General features: G+C 41.5%; 1 protein-coding gene across 3 annotated transcripts in view; it reads left to right on the forward strand.

Annotated features, from left to right (window-relative positions):
* spred1 (sprouty related EVH1 domain containing 1) overlaps positions 1–18,779 on the forward strand; it is a 44,770-nt gene that overhangs the window by 3,081 nt on the left and 22,910 nt on the right. The window contains exon 1 of one of the 3 annotated variants that reach the window (XM_042388100.1): positions 8,700–9,442. The exons of 1 other annotated variant lie outside the window; for it this stretch is intronic. Coding sequence is in view for 1 of the 2 variants with exons in the window: in XM_042388098.1 (XP_042244032.1) it covers positions 9,411–9,442 (32 nt within the window). In the remaining variant the exon portion in view is untranslated. Of the gene's footprint in view, positions 1–8,699; positions 9,443–18,779 lie in introns of those variants that run through there. One more of the 3 variants, XM_042388098.1, reaches the window with a different exon arrangement.

The following is an 18,779-nucleotide window of genomic DNA, read 5'->3' on the forward strand; positions in this document are numbered from 1 at the left end:
AGAAGAAATCAAAAAAGCAATGCAAAAATCAATTGGCTCTGCAAGTCTCAAGACTGCCATGCAGTAAATTGGCTCTGAATGACGGCACTATGTGGACCGTCTTTTTTTATAGTTCCTCTTTTTAAAAAAAATAAAAACAAACTCTGGTAAATTTTGAGTGCACACACGCTGTCTTCCTTTCTCTGAAATCATGTCAAGGGACTTTTGACAGAAAGCATGTGATTGGTTTTGTGGTATTGTCTGTGGAGCCTGTATTGTCGAGTGGCTGAACTTACAGAAACCAAGCCTCTGTGGTTTTAGATAATGCTTACAGGAATGAATAATAGTTGTGTTAAATTGAATCAATTTTCTGGACATATCCATCCAAACATCTTTTCATACATGTGGCTCTTAAGAGGGCTGAACTTCATCAGGATAGTGTAATTTGTCAGGACCTTGAAAAGCCAAACCCGCTGTAGGAAACAGACTAATTACTCCAGATCAATTAAGAGACCTAGTTTTCCAGTCTGCATGTGTGCTGGCGGGTGACAGACATATAAACCATGGAGGCCAACTTCCCCCATACTTCCTAGGCTCTTTAATTAACTCTTTGATCTGAGTGCTATGTAGTGAGCTCAGGCCAGAGGCAGCTCCAAGGGCCAAGGAGAGAATGGATAGCATTTCATATACAACACACCACAGCAGGAACGGAGGAAAATGCTGACGCACTCCTGTTTGCGTCTAAATGAGTGTTTAGATCCTTGTTTACTTTGATTCTAGTTTGTGTAAATCCCGGAGAGTTCAGAGGGGTTTTACACTGTTCTCTAAACTGTGTGCAGTATTTAAGGTCAGTGCTATGCATGCAAATGCAAAATTTACCTTGTGGTTAACATTGAAAGTGTAAATCCATGTGCCATATATTGAAATTACAGGCCATTTACTGGGTTACTTACTCAGATATGTAAAGGACTGTGTGTTAAGGACTTGACCTTTAGCAAAGTGTGCTACGGGGTTGAAGTGACGGGGCAGCAGATCTGGCAAGTTTTAAAAGGAGCAGTAAGCTCGCCTTGCTGGTTGGAATTTGCAGCACCATGGAACGACTTAATAACAATGCGTGAAGCAATGAAAATTACACAGCTCCTGCTCGAAAGGAAAAATGAATTGCTCTCAGGTTGCACTCTAGAGAAGTTTGGTCGTTCAAGCACACGCGTGCGTGTGCTCACACACACACAGTCTCATGTGCAGGCAGTGAAGCACATTCACACCCTGTACCCTTTAAACCTTAACATACACCACACATACTGACACACAGGTGCACGTGGAACCTTGGCTGTGAGGAGAACCAGGCCTTAGGACTCAATGTTGGATGTGCAGCCGTGTGTGTGTGTGTGTGTGTGCGCGCGTGCGTGTGTGCGTGTGTGTGTCTAAACCTGTAGCTCTCCTGTGCTGTGCAGTGGAGAGAAGAATAGGGCCTGGGCCACATTCCAGCCCTACCTCCCTGGGCGAGAGACGGTATTCAGCATTCCTCTGCCTGCATATCAGGCCAGGTGCATTCCAGAACACACACACACACACACACACACACACACACACACACACACCCACACACTTAGACAACATACAGTACCACAACACACATTTACGCTCAATCACAAATACAACATGTGTGGGCATGTACATTTATACCCACAAGCACTTACAGGTGATCATACAGTGCCGCAGTAAAGCATGACAACCAATATATTTTTTAAAAAAAACAAAACAAAACATAATTTCTCATTAATATTCTGCTAAACACGGCCACCCACATAAATCTGTGTAAAAACGCACATATAGTACATACTGTACATATCCTCTGTACATACATACATGTGCTGCATCACTCACATGAATACACGTAGGCTTTAACCAAGACAAACTGCCATTGTCTGTGCAGTGCTGCTGTTGTTCACTACATTATGTGAAAAGATGTTCTCTGCCTCTTTAATTCTTGTATGATTCAGTCATTTTAATGCATGGATTTTTTTCCTTTTGGAGGAGGCTGAGCTATTTAAAGAGCATGGGTTGAATACACTGTGAATGTACAGCCAGCCTCTTTTTGAAGTTCATACAGTGCTGCGATGCACTGCGAGTCACACATGACAGTGCAGACGGGGGGGGTGTGTGTGTGTGTGTGTGTGTGTGTGTGTGTGTGTGTGTGTGTGTGTGTGTGTGTGTGTCCATCCTTCTTCTTCTTTCCTCTCATTTATCAGGAGATTTGCTTAGGTTCTTTTCTCTCTACTTGACAAGAATGAAATAGAAAATTTCAGGTAATCTTTATGTGAACAAATACAGAATGGGTCTGAAGAATGTGATGATAATTCACTTCTTCTTGAAGGTGAGGCAGACAAGTTTAGGGGATAAAAGGGTTAGCGGGAGACAAATGCAAGAAAATGGGATGAAGAGATAGGTGGATTGATGAGAAAGGGAGTGGGACCTCATGTCGATGTTCACCTTAATGCAAAATCTGTAGGCTTGGTCAAATGTAAAGGCTCAACAGCCCCAGAACAAAAGCTCGATTCAGTGTTAACGTGCTGCTTCCCTTCCACACTATTCCGCCATCAGACAGAGAAAAAGGTTGTTGGTTACATGCTATTTGACCGGCACGGGACTCCATGCTTGACAAGCCCTGAATCAGACCATTACTCTTTGGCATTCCTCCCTCACCGTTACGCTTACTTCCCCTATTCTTGCATTCCCCATCGCTATCCTTATCCTTTTTCTCTTTCCTTGTCTCTCATCCTTCACCTCCCTCCCTTTCTTCCCCTTTACATCCCCGTTCATGTCTGCTGGTAGCGCAAGCCAATTCCCGCCCTTCTCCCACTTGCCCCCCCACCCCCCCCTCAGCCCACTTCTCATCCATTTCCATGTGGCGACTTTTCATCAGTGAAGTGCCTTCCTGGCCCGACTACCCCCACCCCACCTACTCCCTCCGCCACTCACTGAATGGATGCAGCATTGAGGAGAGAGGGAGAGAGAGGGCTGACACCGTCCTTCCTTCCTCCTACAAGCGCCACCCCTTTGGCTGTCGCAGAAGTGGTATGTTCCACAGCGAGGACTGCAGAAGTTGAGAGAGCACATTGTTTGTAATCTGGCATTGCAGGGGTCACTTCCTGACTCGTGTGTCCGCTCCCTGAGCCCCGCACCGATCCCCGCCCCCCCGTCCCAGCTCCCCCCCCCCCCCGTGTGTCCATCCATTGGCCAAGTAGCCTAGGGCTTTTGGACAAACCCTGTTCTTCCCCTTTTGTGTAGGAAAGCGCCGACATCTGAAAACAATCAAATAATCTGGGCACAATGCGTCTCTTCATGGAGGGGTGCTGGTGGTTCCCAGATGAGCGGGAGGATTAAGTGGAGGAGGCCATAGGGGAGAGAAAGAGAGGGATGGGGGCTACACAGCTGAGGAGGGGGGAGTGGGGGTGGGGGGGGTGAACTTATTGTTACTAGATTTTCATAGCAAAATGTGTGTATGTGTGCGTAGGAAGTTTTGAGTGAGGGGATATGGGAACAGTGAAAATATCTGAACACTCTTACATATGAGGAGTCATATCTGAGTCAGAGATTTTCAGTCATTGATTCCTTCTCATCTGATGTGTAATGGTAACATTACAGTGAACAGTAAAAAAAAAAAAATACAGGAAAAATAGTTGCCATGTTAAATTTATATTTGCAACATTACAATTTTGTCATACAATCAAAACATGTAAATGGAGACAAAATGTTTTTATATCATGATGCAAATGAGTCAAACTATGGTGTATTATTTTAAGGAATAGTTAAACATTTTGGGAAATGTATTATCTTTCTTTTCGAGTTAGATGAGAAGATTGACACCACTTTCATGTTTCTACGATATATATTAAGCTACAGCCAGCAGCCAGTTAGCTCAGTTTAGCACAGAGATTGCAAACAAGGAGAAACAGCTAGCCTCACAAATGAACACACAATATCTTGTTTTTCTTTCCAAAAGTTCATAAAAATTACACATCATGGTTTTACATGTGGTTATGTGACACGTTGTGGTTTTACAGGGCGTTATGTGTCTATTTCTTGAATTGACTAGCTGTTTCCTAGTTTTCAGTCTTTGTGCTAAGCTAAGGTAACACACAATATCTTGTTTTTCTTTCTAAAGGTATATAAAAATGACACATCATGGTTTTACATGGGGTTATGTGACACGTTGTGGTTTTACACGGGGTTATGTGTCTATTTCTTGAATTGACTAGCTGTTTCCTAGTTTTCAGTCTTTGTGCTAAGCTAAAGTAACACACAGTATCTTGTTTTTCTTTCTAAAGGTATATAAAAATGACACATCATGGTTTTACATGGGGTTATGTGACACGTTGTGGTTTTACACGGGGTTATGTGTCTATTTCTTGAATTGACTAGCTGTTTCCTAGTTTTCAGTCTTTGTGCTAAGCTAAAGTAAATGGCTGACACAAGAGTGGTATCAGTCTTCTCTCTACAACAAAGCAAATAAGCTTATTTATTTAAGTTCATCATAAAAACAATATCAGATTGTGATAATAGAAAAAAAGTATGTCTCTAGCTCTCTTTCTTCTCTCTTCTATCTTGTATAGGCCTATATAAATGCACATAAACACCTGCACATGATTGCACATGCCCACACAAAACACACACAACTTCTTCTTCTCCCGCATCTCTCATGCTGTTCCTTCTCATCCCCCATGAGAATGGTAAATAGTCATCTGTAACTTCCCCTCCAACATATTCATTAATCCTCTCTATCCTGTGGGGCTGGATGATGATTACAGGGAAGCCAACTGAAGCCGCCCAAATAAACACCCCTCAGGCAGCAACAAAGGCCTGTCCACCTCACCCTAAACACAGCTTCCCCAGCTAGATCAGGTTTCAATCAAGCCCACGCACAACATACAAACAATAGGAAGTAACAGAGTCTCGAGCACTGAAAAAGCTAACTGTGGCTGAAACCAATTTAGTTTCCCATTTTTAAGACGTTAGCAACTGGTGCACATTTACTTGACAGCAGATCTTGAGTGTTAACTGTAATCAAGCCTAGTTCTAAACCTTGTGAACAACAGATCCAAAGTGAAAAATTGCCTTAACCTTGAAACATGTAATATGTCGAAAGCTGTCTGACATTCAATATAGAAAAAAATCTTCCTTTTTTCATTAATTTACTTTAAATTACAATTTACTTTTGGTTTCTAGAAAGTCTAAGCATAGCACATAACTTATTTCCCTCTCTAAAACATACTCCAGTGTGGTTTTTGGATGCTCACATAGTTCACATTCTGCTCGTTTATAGAACTTGGACAATCCCAGAGATGAGTTTCTCTCAAGGGCTTTGCAGCCGTAATGACCTTCCATCTGAACCAACATCCTTGTGCATGGTCACAAGACTGGCTCTTTAAGCTTGACACACTTTACTCATCTAGTTATCCACATCCATCTCTCTTCTAAGACATTCTTGAAACAAAATCTTGAAAAAGAAAATCCCTTCATGCTGCTTAAATAACATCAAAGATGTCTCAGCCAGTATTCTGAGGACGATTAAGCTACATAATAAATGTTTGCATCTTTAGTTCCATAATGGTCATATGCATATACAGAGAGAGAGAGAGAGAGAAAGAAAGAGAGAGAGAGACAGCACACAGCACATAGTCAAACATGCCTGAAGGCCCTCACACTTCCTATTCCTCTAGCCTCTACACCTTTTCTACTCACCACCCTACAATTAGCGTGCCTAAAAGTTGCAGGCTTCCGAGGCCAGGCCCACACTAATCATAGGTATGCATTGTTGTGTTCAGCTGCCAGGCCTTTAAAAATCAGCACCTCTTGTTTAAGCCACACCTCTTGGCCCAGATTGCCAACAGTTCACTGTCCAGTGTGTCCCAAATCCAAACTGGAGAGGAACATCTCTGGAAACTCTACAGGTGTTTTTATTTTGCATTTTTTTTAGGAATGTAGAGAAACTATAATTTTCCACACAGGAGTCCACATATCAACAAAAGATGAAGTAACCTCAACATAGTTAAAAATTAACAAACTGAGAAAAAAAGGAGGGATGTAAAACAAATACAAGGCAAGGGATTAGGTTATGTACCAAGAGCTGTCATCAGCCATCTCCGGTCTTTCTCACTAGATGCCCTGAGGTCTCTGCAGACTGTATGGCGGCAACTACACAGACACTGAATTTCCTTTCCATAGTTGCTGTACAAAGAGAGGCCTTCACTCCTGCTCTCTTGTGACCAAAGGCTGCCTGTGCTGCTGGGAGCTGGTGATCACATCACCTGTGTTTTGAGGTTGTCATCTGATTCGAGTCATGGTCCAATACAAGGAATGAATCTTCCGTGCAATCTTGAATAACAGTGGCCATGGAGAGCTGTTTCATTTTTTCTTTTTTTTTTTTTATGTCATGAGCTAGAGATATTTATCCCTTATCACTATCCATGGTGAAGTCATTGAATTTGCATGATGGAATCCTTCATACCTCATTCTTTCATGTAAACATGCTTGTCTGTGAATTTTCAATGTGTCTATTCAAATAAATAAGCAAAATATATATATACAATCTGCAAACAGCTACTGAAGATATGCATTATGGGACACATTCTATAAACCTACACTTGTCTATATAGACCAGTTAGGATTCATGTAATTCATTCATTACAAATAAGATTACATTTGTGCGACTCGATTCAACTTCATCCCAAGTGAGAAATGTAAGTCTCGAGTTCATAAATGGAAAAGTAAAATAAGTGTCAGTGCTAAAGTAATCACTAAAAAGGAAAATACATGACCAAACACAAATCACATCAGACATGTTTTGCAAATCATTTCAGCCATCTTCCTGAAAGTCAAGTAAGGTTCTATTTGCGTTGGACTGCGCTGAATGAGGGTTGTGTTGAGCTAAACACATCCTTTATTCTGTGGTTGCTTGTTGGCAATACAGGAATGTTAGCTTGTTTACCGTCTTAAAGAGAATTGTGATGACCCTGATTGCACTTAGTGAGGGAAGTCAAGGGATGCCTGTTAACTAAACATCCTGTTGCCTTGTTTAAGTACACTACAGTGTGTTGTGTGCAGTGTGTGAAAAACACAGGAAATGCACTAGGCATCCACATTTGTGAGATGAGAAAGAAGGCTGACTTCCTGAACTCTGAATACTCCAAAGGATACAAGCATGCTAGTGGGAAAATTCATGGCCATTGCTTTTTCTGCTCCATTTGAAACAAGGGACACTTTATTTGGACTTCTCATTTTGATCATGACAATGGTAAAACCCCATTCAGGAAGGGAGAAGTGAAGACAAGTGGCCACATTTAGTAAAATGCAGACAGAGACAGTCTTCTGTAACTTGATTACCCAATGTGAGGCGTTTTAGAAATGTGGATTGTTCATGTTAATAAGCACACATAACATTCATAGCAACCTGACATCTGTGTTGTTGGTGAGAAAACAATCCTAAAGACAATTCCCCCTTAGCTGCCAGGCAGTCATCGGGATAGCAGCGCACACCTCAGACCAAAAAATAAAATCAAACACCAATAGAAGTCTACAATATGTGTCAGGGCTGCACACGTGATACTCCTGCATGCATGGGCTATCTATATACAGTGACACAGAGGGGTGTTTTATATGGCTGCAACATAAGGCAGTGGCACAAGCTGTATGAAAGCCAGAGAAATACAAAGAAACTTCTCACACAACATGCTGTCACTATGACAACCAGGCAGAATCATTTAGCCTGATCTCTTGCCATTCCACACAGCACAGAAATCCAATAGCATTTAAGTCTTACGCAACCAGGCCAATGATTCGCTCTGCAAGGCTTTTAACACATTTGCAAATAAGATTCATAGGTGCATACATGGATTTTCTGGTAACTTCTTAGGCTGTTTTATTTTAGAGGGCGCCCCAGCTGCCTCCATCCAATAATAGAGACAGAGAGAGAGAGTTTGGGGTGCAAGGTGGGGCAGCCTTAACTATATGACAAGAGTTACCCTCCTTAACCATATTTGCTACTGTTCCCTATAAAACCTGTTTGTGGCTTGGTAGTGATATTACATTACTTGAAATAATACCACACTGCCATTTCAAACTACCCATCAGAATGAATTACATTTGATTCAAAAAATATCTTCATTTTATGAATTGCCTTTTCCTATGCTTTCACTTTACATTTAGGCTTGCAGCTATGCTCAATATGTAATATGACTGTATAATCTCTGGGGTAACCACATAAATCATGAAGGAGATTTGATGTAATTCCACGTGCTGCAGCAGTTGTGGCTGTGTACATTTAAAGAATTTTTCCCACAATCTCACACCAAGATTTTCAGTGGTGGTTTGGGGGCGGTCGATCACGGTAGAAATACTTAATGAAAGAAAACTGAAATTGTTAATGGCCGAGTCTGTTGTGTCAGATCAAGTCCTTCCTCCAGATTATTTTCTACTTTGCGTGCTATCACACAGACGCTTCCCTCTTGTATCAATGCGTGATTGAAGGGAAACTTCTTTTGGGAAGTGCGGACTACTTTAGGTCAACTTTGGAGAGGAACACTCTTAATGTATTGCATACGGCTACAGGGGCACGTTGTTTAGTAAGATGCATGTTACTCTTTAACTAGATACAACAAATTGTGTGCTGGTATTGCATATTTTATCGCAAGAGCGTTATGTTTTTACTACGTCGCGGAAGGATCTAATTTTCTCAAGCGAGGGTCGACACATCCGCCCAGTTTTCCGATGTTTCATTCCCCCCCGAGTTGAAAATGGAGTTCGATTAAAGCAGATGTCTAGCAACTTCTGAAGGAAACCAAAACTCTAGACGTTTTTACTTAACGCGTCAGGACTAATATTGAAAACGGTTTAGCCCCGTTTTTGGCTTTGGATGCCTTTACTGCAAATTACTCGGACACGTTGACGGAGCAACGCTGCACAGCGCTTTTTCAAGTGTTGTCCTGGACCTGAAGTTGGCGAATGGATGCTCGACAGCCAGCCATAAATAACCTGCCAAACGTTACAGGCTACAACAATTCCTGCATTTTTTGAGGATCTATACACATTTTTCCAAACCGGGGATCTGTGTTTGTTGAAGAGGATGATGCCGATGGCCCATTTGTTGTGGTCGGATTTTACTTCCAGGGAGGATAAAATGAATCAACGGTTGTCATTCCTCCTCGCGATTTAACGTTAGTTCCAGCCAGCAAAGCTAACGTTAAGCTAGCTTCACTTGGTTTTCACAGGGACGCTTACTTAGGCATGCCCCATTATACACCGTTTACTTACTATCCGAAATAGGGGTAATTTCTATATGTGAAGGAAAATGGTGATATTTGTGGTATTTTATCCCGCCGTCACTGCGTCGTCGATGCTATTGCTAGGATTTGGATCCCCGTGAGGAAAAAATGAGTGAAGATTCAACAAATCCAAACAACGAGTGAGTAACGTTTGTACATTCTCTCCATTTAAAACCCAAAGCTGCAATAATAAGCACTTACATATCACAAGATATTAACACAAGCTTTCCTCGATGAGCTTTAACCCTACCACTGCTCCCAATGACATTTCTAACCGAGTGACGCTGGTATTTCATCACCTTACTTTACAAATATTAACAATGAGAACCACAGATTGATAATCTTTGTGTTTGGATAGTTTGCCAGGCTAATATAAAGGTATTTTATGGATTACATTATGGGATTAAGAAGACCAGAGTATGAGAAGCAATGGCACAGGCCCATAGTAAAAAAATCATCTCATTCTTAATTATTTTAGTCTTATAATTCAACTAACCAACATGTATGCTGCCTGAATTCATATTAGTTTAAGGTATTTATTGGTATATTTAATGGTTGTCTGTATATGGTTTATTTAACAGGACAATTATATGCTCAGGATATGAATTATTGCTGTATAGATTGGCAGTTACAAGACAGTTTGTGTGGGATCACTCGTTGTAGTCGCGTACGCAACAATAATCCGGTATGAATATGATTTTATATACATATCTGTTCAGTACATGACGATCAGAAAACGTTACATTGACAGTCGGGATCTGTGTGTAACTGCTGTCCGCCATGATTTCGGAACATAATCATCGATTAAAATCGTGCAGATCATGTTTGTATTTCAGTACAGCCTTTCTTTAATGAAAACCCTTCGAGCCGATTGCGGCAATGTCAGCGTTGAGAAGCTGAAGATGCCATTTTTTTTTCTCAATCACACTCATTTACATATCACAATCTCCATTCATAAAAACGCTTTAAAAAGGCGTCACACTCACGCCCAAGTCTCCCGAATAAACGGACGACAATTGTAATCTGTACATGAGATGTTTTTGTGCACGTCGCGATCGTTTCAAGTCGCGTTTTGGTTTTGTTTTAAGGGGCTGATCCCTTGTGTGCGCTTGTTGACAGTCAGTGAGAAATATCTGCTTCGGGAGGTGCTGCGGTCACATGATCCCCTCCATTCATAAAGTACCTGCCAGCCCATTCACAGCACTGTACACTGTTTCGCATTGCACCGACGATCACACAATGATCACATTTCCTGCATTTGCCGTACAATGCATCACATATAAACACCAGTGCTTGTCTATTAGTCGTTTATTTTACATAAGCGCCGCACATGTTTTATTTAACCGACGTTTCTTCGCCGTGTCAGAGGATTTTCTTTGATAATGTATTTGTCACAGAGGAAGTCATATGTCCTTTTCAGCCATTTACAGTGTCATGGTTTAATGTTCGAAACACACCCATGTTTTTCCCCATTCCATCTATCTGGCCCTTTCTGAGGTTGATTGATTTAATGCATGGAGGCTTTGTCCTTGAACTACACTTTTGGGGTTTTTTTTATGCATCACAGCTGTATATCAGGCTGTTCTCGTTTCCTCAGAAAGTAGATTAACATTAAACTATTGACCCCCAGTTGATGACATTTTATTTTAAGGAAATTCATCTGAACTGTTTATTTTGCAATAAGAGATGATTTGGCTTAAATTGTGTAATAACCTACCATGTTTGGTGCTATGTAGGAAGGGTGAAACCTCTCATCAGATAAGTCACCTGAATACATTTTCTCCTAGCGTTAACCTCTATAGAGTGAAATTACAGTCAGATTAAGCCGTTCTTTAATGTGCAGGGACTCCCTGCAATAACCTCAAAGCCCCCCAGGCCCCACTCTGGGGACTTCTGCTATAGGCTACAGTATATGCTGGGATTGTTCCTCACTGCATGATGGCAGTAGCTAAGATGGCGAAGTGATCCAAACATTGTTGCTATGATTCCACCACCTTTTCTGGCTGTTGTATGATTCATAGTAATGGAGTGAACTGAATACTGAGCATTGCTTGAGCCATTTTTTTTTTGCTGAACAGAATTTCCTTATTATGCTTTTCTTTATGACACAGCTGTTAACAAGAAAAACATGTTTTTTTTTTAATATTGTGACATTCTTCTAGCTTCTATATATATATATATATATATATATATATATATATATATATATATATATATGTATATGTATATATATATATATATATATATATATATATGTATATGTACATTCAGATCTTTCATGAGTCGCCAAATCCTGAAAAATCGCACTCCCTTTTCTTGATTAAGGAAAATTTGTTCTTCTGTTGCCTGCATCGTAAACATTTAATTTGAAAATCTCCACAAAATGTGTTAAGAGATTGTCCTGAAGTGGTTTTGTCTGAATGATGGGTGGTAAGCCAAGCTGGTGTTCACACAACACACCCTTTGCTGAGAACATGTTACTTGGCCTTGTTGCGTCTATGTTCACAAGGCTGAAATGAATAGAAGGCACATACAACCTTGTCAGATTTTGGTCTACGTCTGCTCTGATATGTGTGGATAGCGTGGTGTGATGGAAGGCTAACGTGAATTTTGTCGACAAGGACTATGGTCATGTTGGGAGAAGTAGGAAATTTATGAAAGTATGCACAAGCAGCCTCTCTGCTGAATGTCACGTTTATCTAAAATATTTATCTCAGCAAGGGCAGTAGTCTGTTGTGGTCCACTGTACGTGTACTCTTTATGCTCTGTAGATAGTCTTGTTACACACATCATAAAAACATCTGTGAAGATGTGTTTTTTTACACATTACATATTCTGCCTCGCTACTTTGACAAACAACAGCTATATTTTTCACTTATTTGGTTTCTAAACTAGAGTTCCCTCTTCAAAAGCTCTAAATAGATTATTGTTAGACAAATAGAGGTTTCTTGCTGTCCTCCTCAGTCTGAAATCAAACAGGTGGCCCTCTAGATTGCTGTCATTATGGTCCTTCTGACTGATTTTGCTAAAATTAATCCAACCCTCATCTGCATTTACCAGTGAAGGACAGTTGCCTTTATAGTCAGTTGAACATGTATAGGGTATGGCCTCATTGTTTTAGATTCCTGCAGTGCTGTGGTATTATCTGTTGCCAGTCAGGTGATCTTCAGTGATTCCTCTCTCTGTGTCCTCTTCCTAATGTGTGATTGATTTGACAGCTCAGCGTTTTATCTGCCAATGTGGGTGTTGTGATCTTATCACCTGAGGGCTGTTTTGCACTCCCATTCCTGTTGCAGAGCTTTCCAAACACATTCCTCCCAAACAGCCCCCATCAAGTCCTGAAACGACAAAAGGAGACAGCTACTTCAGCTGTTAGGGCTAGTGCTTTATGGCCTGGGTAATTGCCTATATCCTGTGGCCCTTATGTTAAGCTAAATAATTTCCTGGACCTTTTTTATAGATAGTATTATTTGAGATTATTGCCAGTTGTTGGATATGACCTCCATGAACACTTAGCTTTACTAGCTGGCCTAGTCTAAGCTGTCTCACCTTTTGACAAAGTCTGCTGAGCCGAACACATCCTTGGTTTTGCTTCTGTATTATTTTGGGGAAGTGTTGCTTGTGACTACAGTGGTTTACAGAGACAAATGAAATGTGGTATTTGCCAAATATACAAAAGGACACTTGTAAGAGCACTTGAATTTACTGGTTGCTATGCATGTTCTTGCATTTTATTAGATTTTGGTCTAAGATATACTTGTAGAAACATAGATGTCCTTACATTAACATCTTTCAGTTTCACCTTAGTTACACAGGTTGATGAGTTAAATCCTCAGTTATTTTGCATACAGGATATTTATGATCTTGTGTCGGCTTGTTCTATTAGAAGTTGCCGTATTGTTTGTGTGATTAATGACAATGATCCTCTGTATAACCAGAGGGCTTGGACTGTCTGTAACTGAGACAAGCCAACAAACTGAACAGGCCTTGTATAGTGGTGGACTGTTCCATTCCCATGGCCAGATTTGGGCCTGGATTCTGTGTATTTTAAACCCGAGCCACTTCCCTCTTATAATTTTCATTTCCTCTTCAAGTATTTTAGGAGCACGCATAAACTGGCGTAAATGTCAGCAGTGTATTTAGAGCATATTTCAAACCAATTTAATTATTTTTAAGACAAAGACGTGGTGTGGACCTATGCTGTCTATGGAGGCTATAAAGCCCACACTGACGACCTTACTGAGTTTTTTTTGTGTGTGTGTGTCTCCATCACAACATTCAGATAGCAGGGCTTGTCTTTTTTTTTTTTTTTTTTCTTTGTCAAGGAGGGCCTCTGATGTTCACAGACCATATCTCAATGCCTCTAAGAAGTGCTTTTAGCACTAAGTGTCTGAATTGTGGATATTGTTTTCAGTTGTGCTGCATGCGGGAGCATGAAGGCTGGGCCTTGTTGTGAGCTCTTTGCTGCAGCTGGGCTGAGATGGTTCTTTCCTGCGAGGCCACAGACATAAAAGGGCACAGATGTAAATCCTAAACCTTGTGTCTTTGATTGAGTTTCCAAACGCTTTGAAAACAGGAAGGGGTTTCTGTGTGTGCGTCTGTGCACACACACTTTGTGTGTTTATTTCTCTGGGAACATTTGGCATGTGTATGTGTTTCTGTGGAAGATAGGCCCAGATCCTGGATGAGTGAATTTGAGTAAACCTAGCTTTATGTTATCAAATAAACTAATTAATGAGTCAAGTTTTTAAACAGAAATAATATTGGAGGCCTGTAAGATCCTGTATTTTGATTTTCTCTGTATACTTTTGATCAGATTTTGTCTTGTCTAGTGGCTATATTTAGAACTTGGAGCAGACTTTTATTGGTTGGTAAATGTATTTCTTGAATCCTCCAAATCCTAGAGGCAGAGCTTCAGCGGAAAGCTACTTGAATGTGAATCTAATTGATTTTCAAGATGGACTACAAGGTTAGTTTCTGACATTTATGGTGATGATGATGATGATAATGTTATGTTATTCCCAACAACAGGGCATGCTGTGATGGTTTACAACATGTCATAGCAATTTCTCTCAACAGCCATGGGCCAATGTCATGGTTTGGTGGTTTATCCTTCACAACCTGCTCTTGAGATGCACTGATGGTTTCTCCCACAGCTAGCTAGATGGCTGCCTTGTCCCCTCGGCTTCCCGTCCCCCCCCCCCCCCCCTCAGTTTCAGAGCAACTATGACGATTAGATGCTCGGGTCCCTCGAGACTACTCATACATCAAAGCAGACCAGAGACGCCGCAGCAGTTGAAATTTGTGGTTCCTCTTTTTGTTTTTTTGGTAATGGCAAGCGCAAGGTTTTAATTTACCAAATGCTTGCGGTTCAAATTAAGATCATCTCAATATGTGGCTTTGATTGATGTTTGAGAATAGTTTTTTGGCATTTGATACACATATGGGATTCTGTTGATTTATAGTGCAGCAACCGAGCGGCACCTAAAACATTGTCGTTGGGGTCGCAGGCCCAATCCAGTAATAGAAGGGTTGGTTAGCATCAGCACAAGGCAGAAAATCAATGTTACGAATGTTGTCTGAGTGAGAAGTTTTGACATTTATTTACTGGTTTAGGTCTATGTTTTATCTGGGCTACAAGCTAATGTGACCCACTATGATGGATGACACCAGAAGTGACTGTGATCAGTGAATTTGTCGTGATATTAGGTGGTATTTCTGTGAAAGGATGATGGTAACATTGAAACGTAGATTCGCTGTGTGGTGCAGAAGCAGAGTAGGCTTGTTCTGTGTTTTTTTTTTTTTTTTGTGTGTGTTTTTTTTTTTCCTGAGTCAGTTGGTAGCTAAGCTGAATGTTCTTGTGAGGGAGATGACTCACCAGCAGCCTGAGGTGTTGAGAGGAGATATGGCAAATTTCTCTTTCACTTCTCTTTCTATAGCCAACGTATTGGTTTTCACTGCAGCTAATACAGCAGGCTTGTAATGGCGGTTGCCTGTTGGTTTTCTGTCAGCATTGTCCCATTATTAGCTGCGTCTTATTAATGGCTAACAGACAGCCCCTTCAAAAGTGTCTTGTTCTGGCCTTATGTCATAATTTGCTCTGCATCCATGTTAGGTCATGTTGGTGTTTGTTTTGGGTATGTCTGTGCCCTTCAGTTTGCCACTGGTTATTTAGGGGATTTGAACCGTGGCTAATTGGCTAGCTAGTTTGCACCGTTCAGATTAGATGCACTGCTGGAATCGACGGTCGAGTCCCAGATTGCATGTTATTTATTTCTTCAATGAGGCGTGATCACAGTGAAGGGAAACTGCACGCTTTATCCTCCTGTCAGTTTAGTTCTGAGTTACTTAAGTTTTGTTTTAGAGGTAAATATTGTGCTGGATTACATTTTTATAAATTTTTGATTGTATTCAGATTTGCATACTTTTCTACTTACTATATTTTCAAACCTTGGACTCGTGTGGATCCATATTGGGGTATTTGGATCTACATTAAAGACTTAGTATTGTAGGCCAGGCTTAAGCTGTTAAATTAATGTAAAAGGTGTATATTTTATCTATGATAACAGCTATTGAAGATAACCACTCATTTTAGTCAGCATAGAAAATGAGTCACACCCAGAGTAGCTTTTTATACCATCTTTCATTCCCCCCTCCACTTTCCTAGTAGTTGCTTTCCTTTCGGAGGATAATCTATAGAATCGGATTGGGATAAGTAGCTTGTGTTTATTTTCCCAATGATATTTTAATGATTCCCCCCCTCTCAAAAGTCCTACAAGCCAAAGTGATCTAGTGGAGCTTGACCGAGCTTGACAGCCTTCCTCCGGTTTTGATACAGGGGAGAGATGGGGAGGAAAGGGGCGATGGAAAAAAAAAAAAAAAAAAAAAAAAAAGAGGTAGGGGGGACTTTTCTCCCCTTTTCTGATGCTAATGAAAGGAGGAATGGTTTTCCAGCTTTTAGCTTGCAGAGTGTGTCTCCCCTGCAGCATGCTCCGCTGCCTGGACATTGTGGGAGTACAAAACTCCAGGCCCGGGATCCAATAACGTGAAATTTCAGCAGAGAAGCGGCCATTGTGTAGAGAGAGGCAGCCGGGGAGGGGTTGGGTAGAAGGGGGGAGACAGAGCGGAGGAAAGGGAGGGTGACTTGGCGAGCACCCAGGGCTCAGGCCACATCCTTTCTCTCTCCTATCCTTCTGCACTCCTCCTCTTCCTTCTCCTCCTTCCCTCCTTCTCCCCCTCCTGTCTTTCCTTCAATACCCCCCCCCAATACCCCTGCCCTCCCCTCCACCACTCCCCTTCAGGGTGGGAAGCCCAAGGCTGAGACAGGAGAAAAGCATGATGGCATGCTGGAGCCCAGTGAGCCATGGGCCGGAGCAGCAGACAAACGGCCACTTTGTCCACTTAGGAAATGGTTGTCCCAGGATCCCCCTTCTCCGCCACACACGGGAGCAGCCGGCCTTGAGGCCCATGCCTTCCTGGTCTGCACGTGCTCCTCTATCCCGTCTTCTCTTTTCCTCTCTTCTCTTCTCTTCTCTTCTCTTCTCTTCTCTTCTCTTCTCTTCTCTTCTCTTCTCTTCTCTTCTCTTACTGTGTTCTTTGCTCTCAAGGTTTGATACTGTTAATTTGCTTATCGCAAATGTCATATTCTATAGATACCATGAGAGCCAGTGCACATCCTTTTTATGAATAGAAAAGGCCCTATTCAAATGCAGTTGGGAGCTGTTGACTGTCACCTTGGTCTCCACCCTGTTCCCATCCACAGCCGCCTCCTCCTCCCCCACAGTCCTCCGTTACACTCTCACCCCTCCCTCTGTTTTTCTCTCCTGCTTTTGGTCGGAAATGAAGTCAGTCATCCAGCAGAATAACTTGGAATAATTTGGAATGGGGGCTCCTTTCTCTCTATCCCCCCCTCCCCGCCTCCCCGCTCGCTGGCCCAGGCCAGCTGATCTGCTTCCGCTCTCAATTGTGTGTCCAGTCGACTGTGTGCTCCCAGCAAGGGGCGTGGAGGACAGCCTTTGTCTCCACCATCCCAATCTGAACTCTGTGTGTGTGTGTGTGTGTGTGTGTGTGTGTGTGTGTGTGTGTGTGTGTTGCAGCAGGTTGCAGTCAGATATCTTTTTTGGACCATTTACTGTTTTTACCATAAGAAAAGGAAAAAAAACATTTATATGAAGGAATGGAGGAGGAGTAGATGGAACTTTTTAATCCCCTGCTTTCAAAATTTTGTTAAATAAATCTAGTTCACTTGTTGATGATTGAGTTGTTGTTCTGCAGGTTCTACAAGTGTACCTCAGAGGGTTGAATTTAATTATGTACCATTTAATCACAATCATGGTTTAGCCTTTTCTCTCATTCTAAAAACAGCGTCGGTATGGGTGTTTTAGGCTACATGCGAAAACGCACGAATATACAGTTCACTTAACTTCCTCTCTGGGTCTCGCCTCCCTCCCTGTGACTGTCATGGTTGCTGGCATGTGTGTGATGGTAGGTCTGAAGGGTCAGGCCCTGGTCATTGTGCCCTGGTCATGGCTGAGCGACACCACCGCCTGCCTTCTGTTCACCCCAGGGACCCCTGCCTGACTGACAGCCCCTCCTGCACCCATCACCCGCATCCTTTATTGGGGGCCATAGAGGGGTGTAACAGCAGCAGTATTTCCTTTCCTTTCCTTTTACTGCCTGTTATATTGCTCAAAAATGCTTTTTGCTGATGTGGCAGGAGTTGTCGTGTAAAGTTAAGTACAACTTAATATGGCACTGTCACAAGGTGTAAACAGAAAGCATGTTGCAGGGGGGAAGTTAGTTGTGGTTGTTTTTTTTTTTTTTCTGTTCGTCTCCCACAAACTGTTGCCTAAATTCGGGGAAGCACAGTCTGAGAAATCTGTGTGTATGACATACACGCAATACACAATATGACTGTATTTAGGTTGATGAGAGATTCATAATGATGTTAATTCAATAAATTCTGTATCTGTTATTGTCCATTCCTACTCTCTATTCACTATTTATTCATATTTATTTGATTGGCAGAATTATTTTTGGATCTGTATGAGAAAACCACAACATAATATTTAAAAATGTCCTTGGAATTAATAAGATGGAACAAAGTCCAGTGTTGCTCGCTGAGAATACAGACAGATTGGCGTGTCATCGACTTTAAGCAGGCAAGCAACCAAATTTAAAAGAAAGATTTCACAGCTATTCAATCTGACCAAAGGATTGTTTGGATGTATTGATTTGTGAGCAGTTATGAAAATGTCAGAAAGAGAAAAGATAAACAAGGATATAAAATATATTTCATACATGATAACTAGAAAATAATATATAGTTAACTTCAGGAAAGCGTAAGTTCAGAGCATGGACTTTTATTAATAAGTCACATCGTATTTGATAGATTTTCATTCCACAGAAGCATTCAGCTATTCTAAACCCAAACTAAACTTAAATTTAAGAAAAATGTCCACGCAGCCCGCGTAGCGA

Source organism: Thunnus maccoyii, chromosome 16 (assembly GCF_910596095.1).
Source record: "Thunnus maccoyii chromosome 16, fThuMac1.1, whole genome shotgun sequence".
Lineage (NCBI taxonomy): Eukaryota > Metazoa > Chordata > Actinopteri > Scombriformes > Scombridae > Thunnus > Thunnus maccoyii.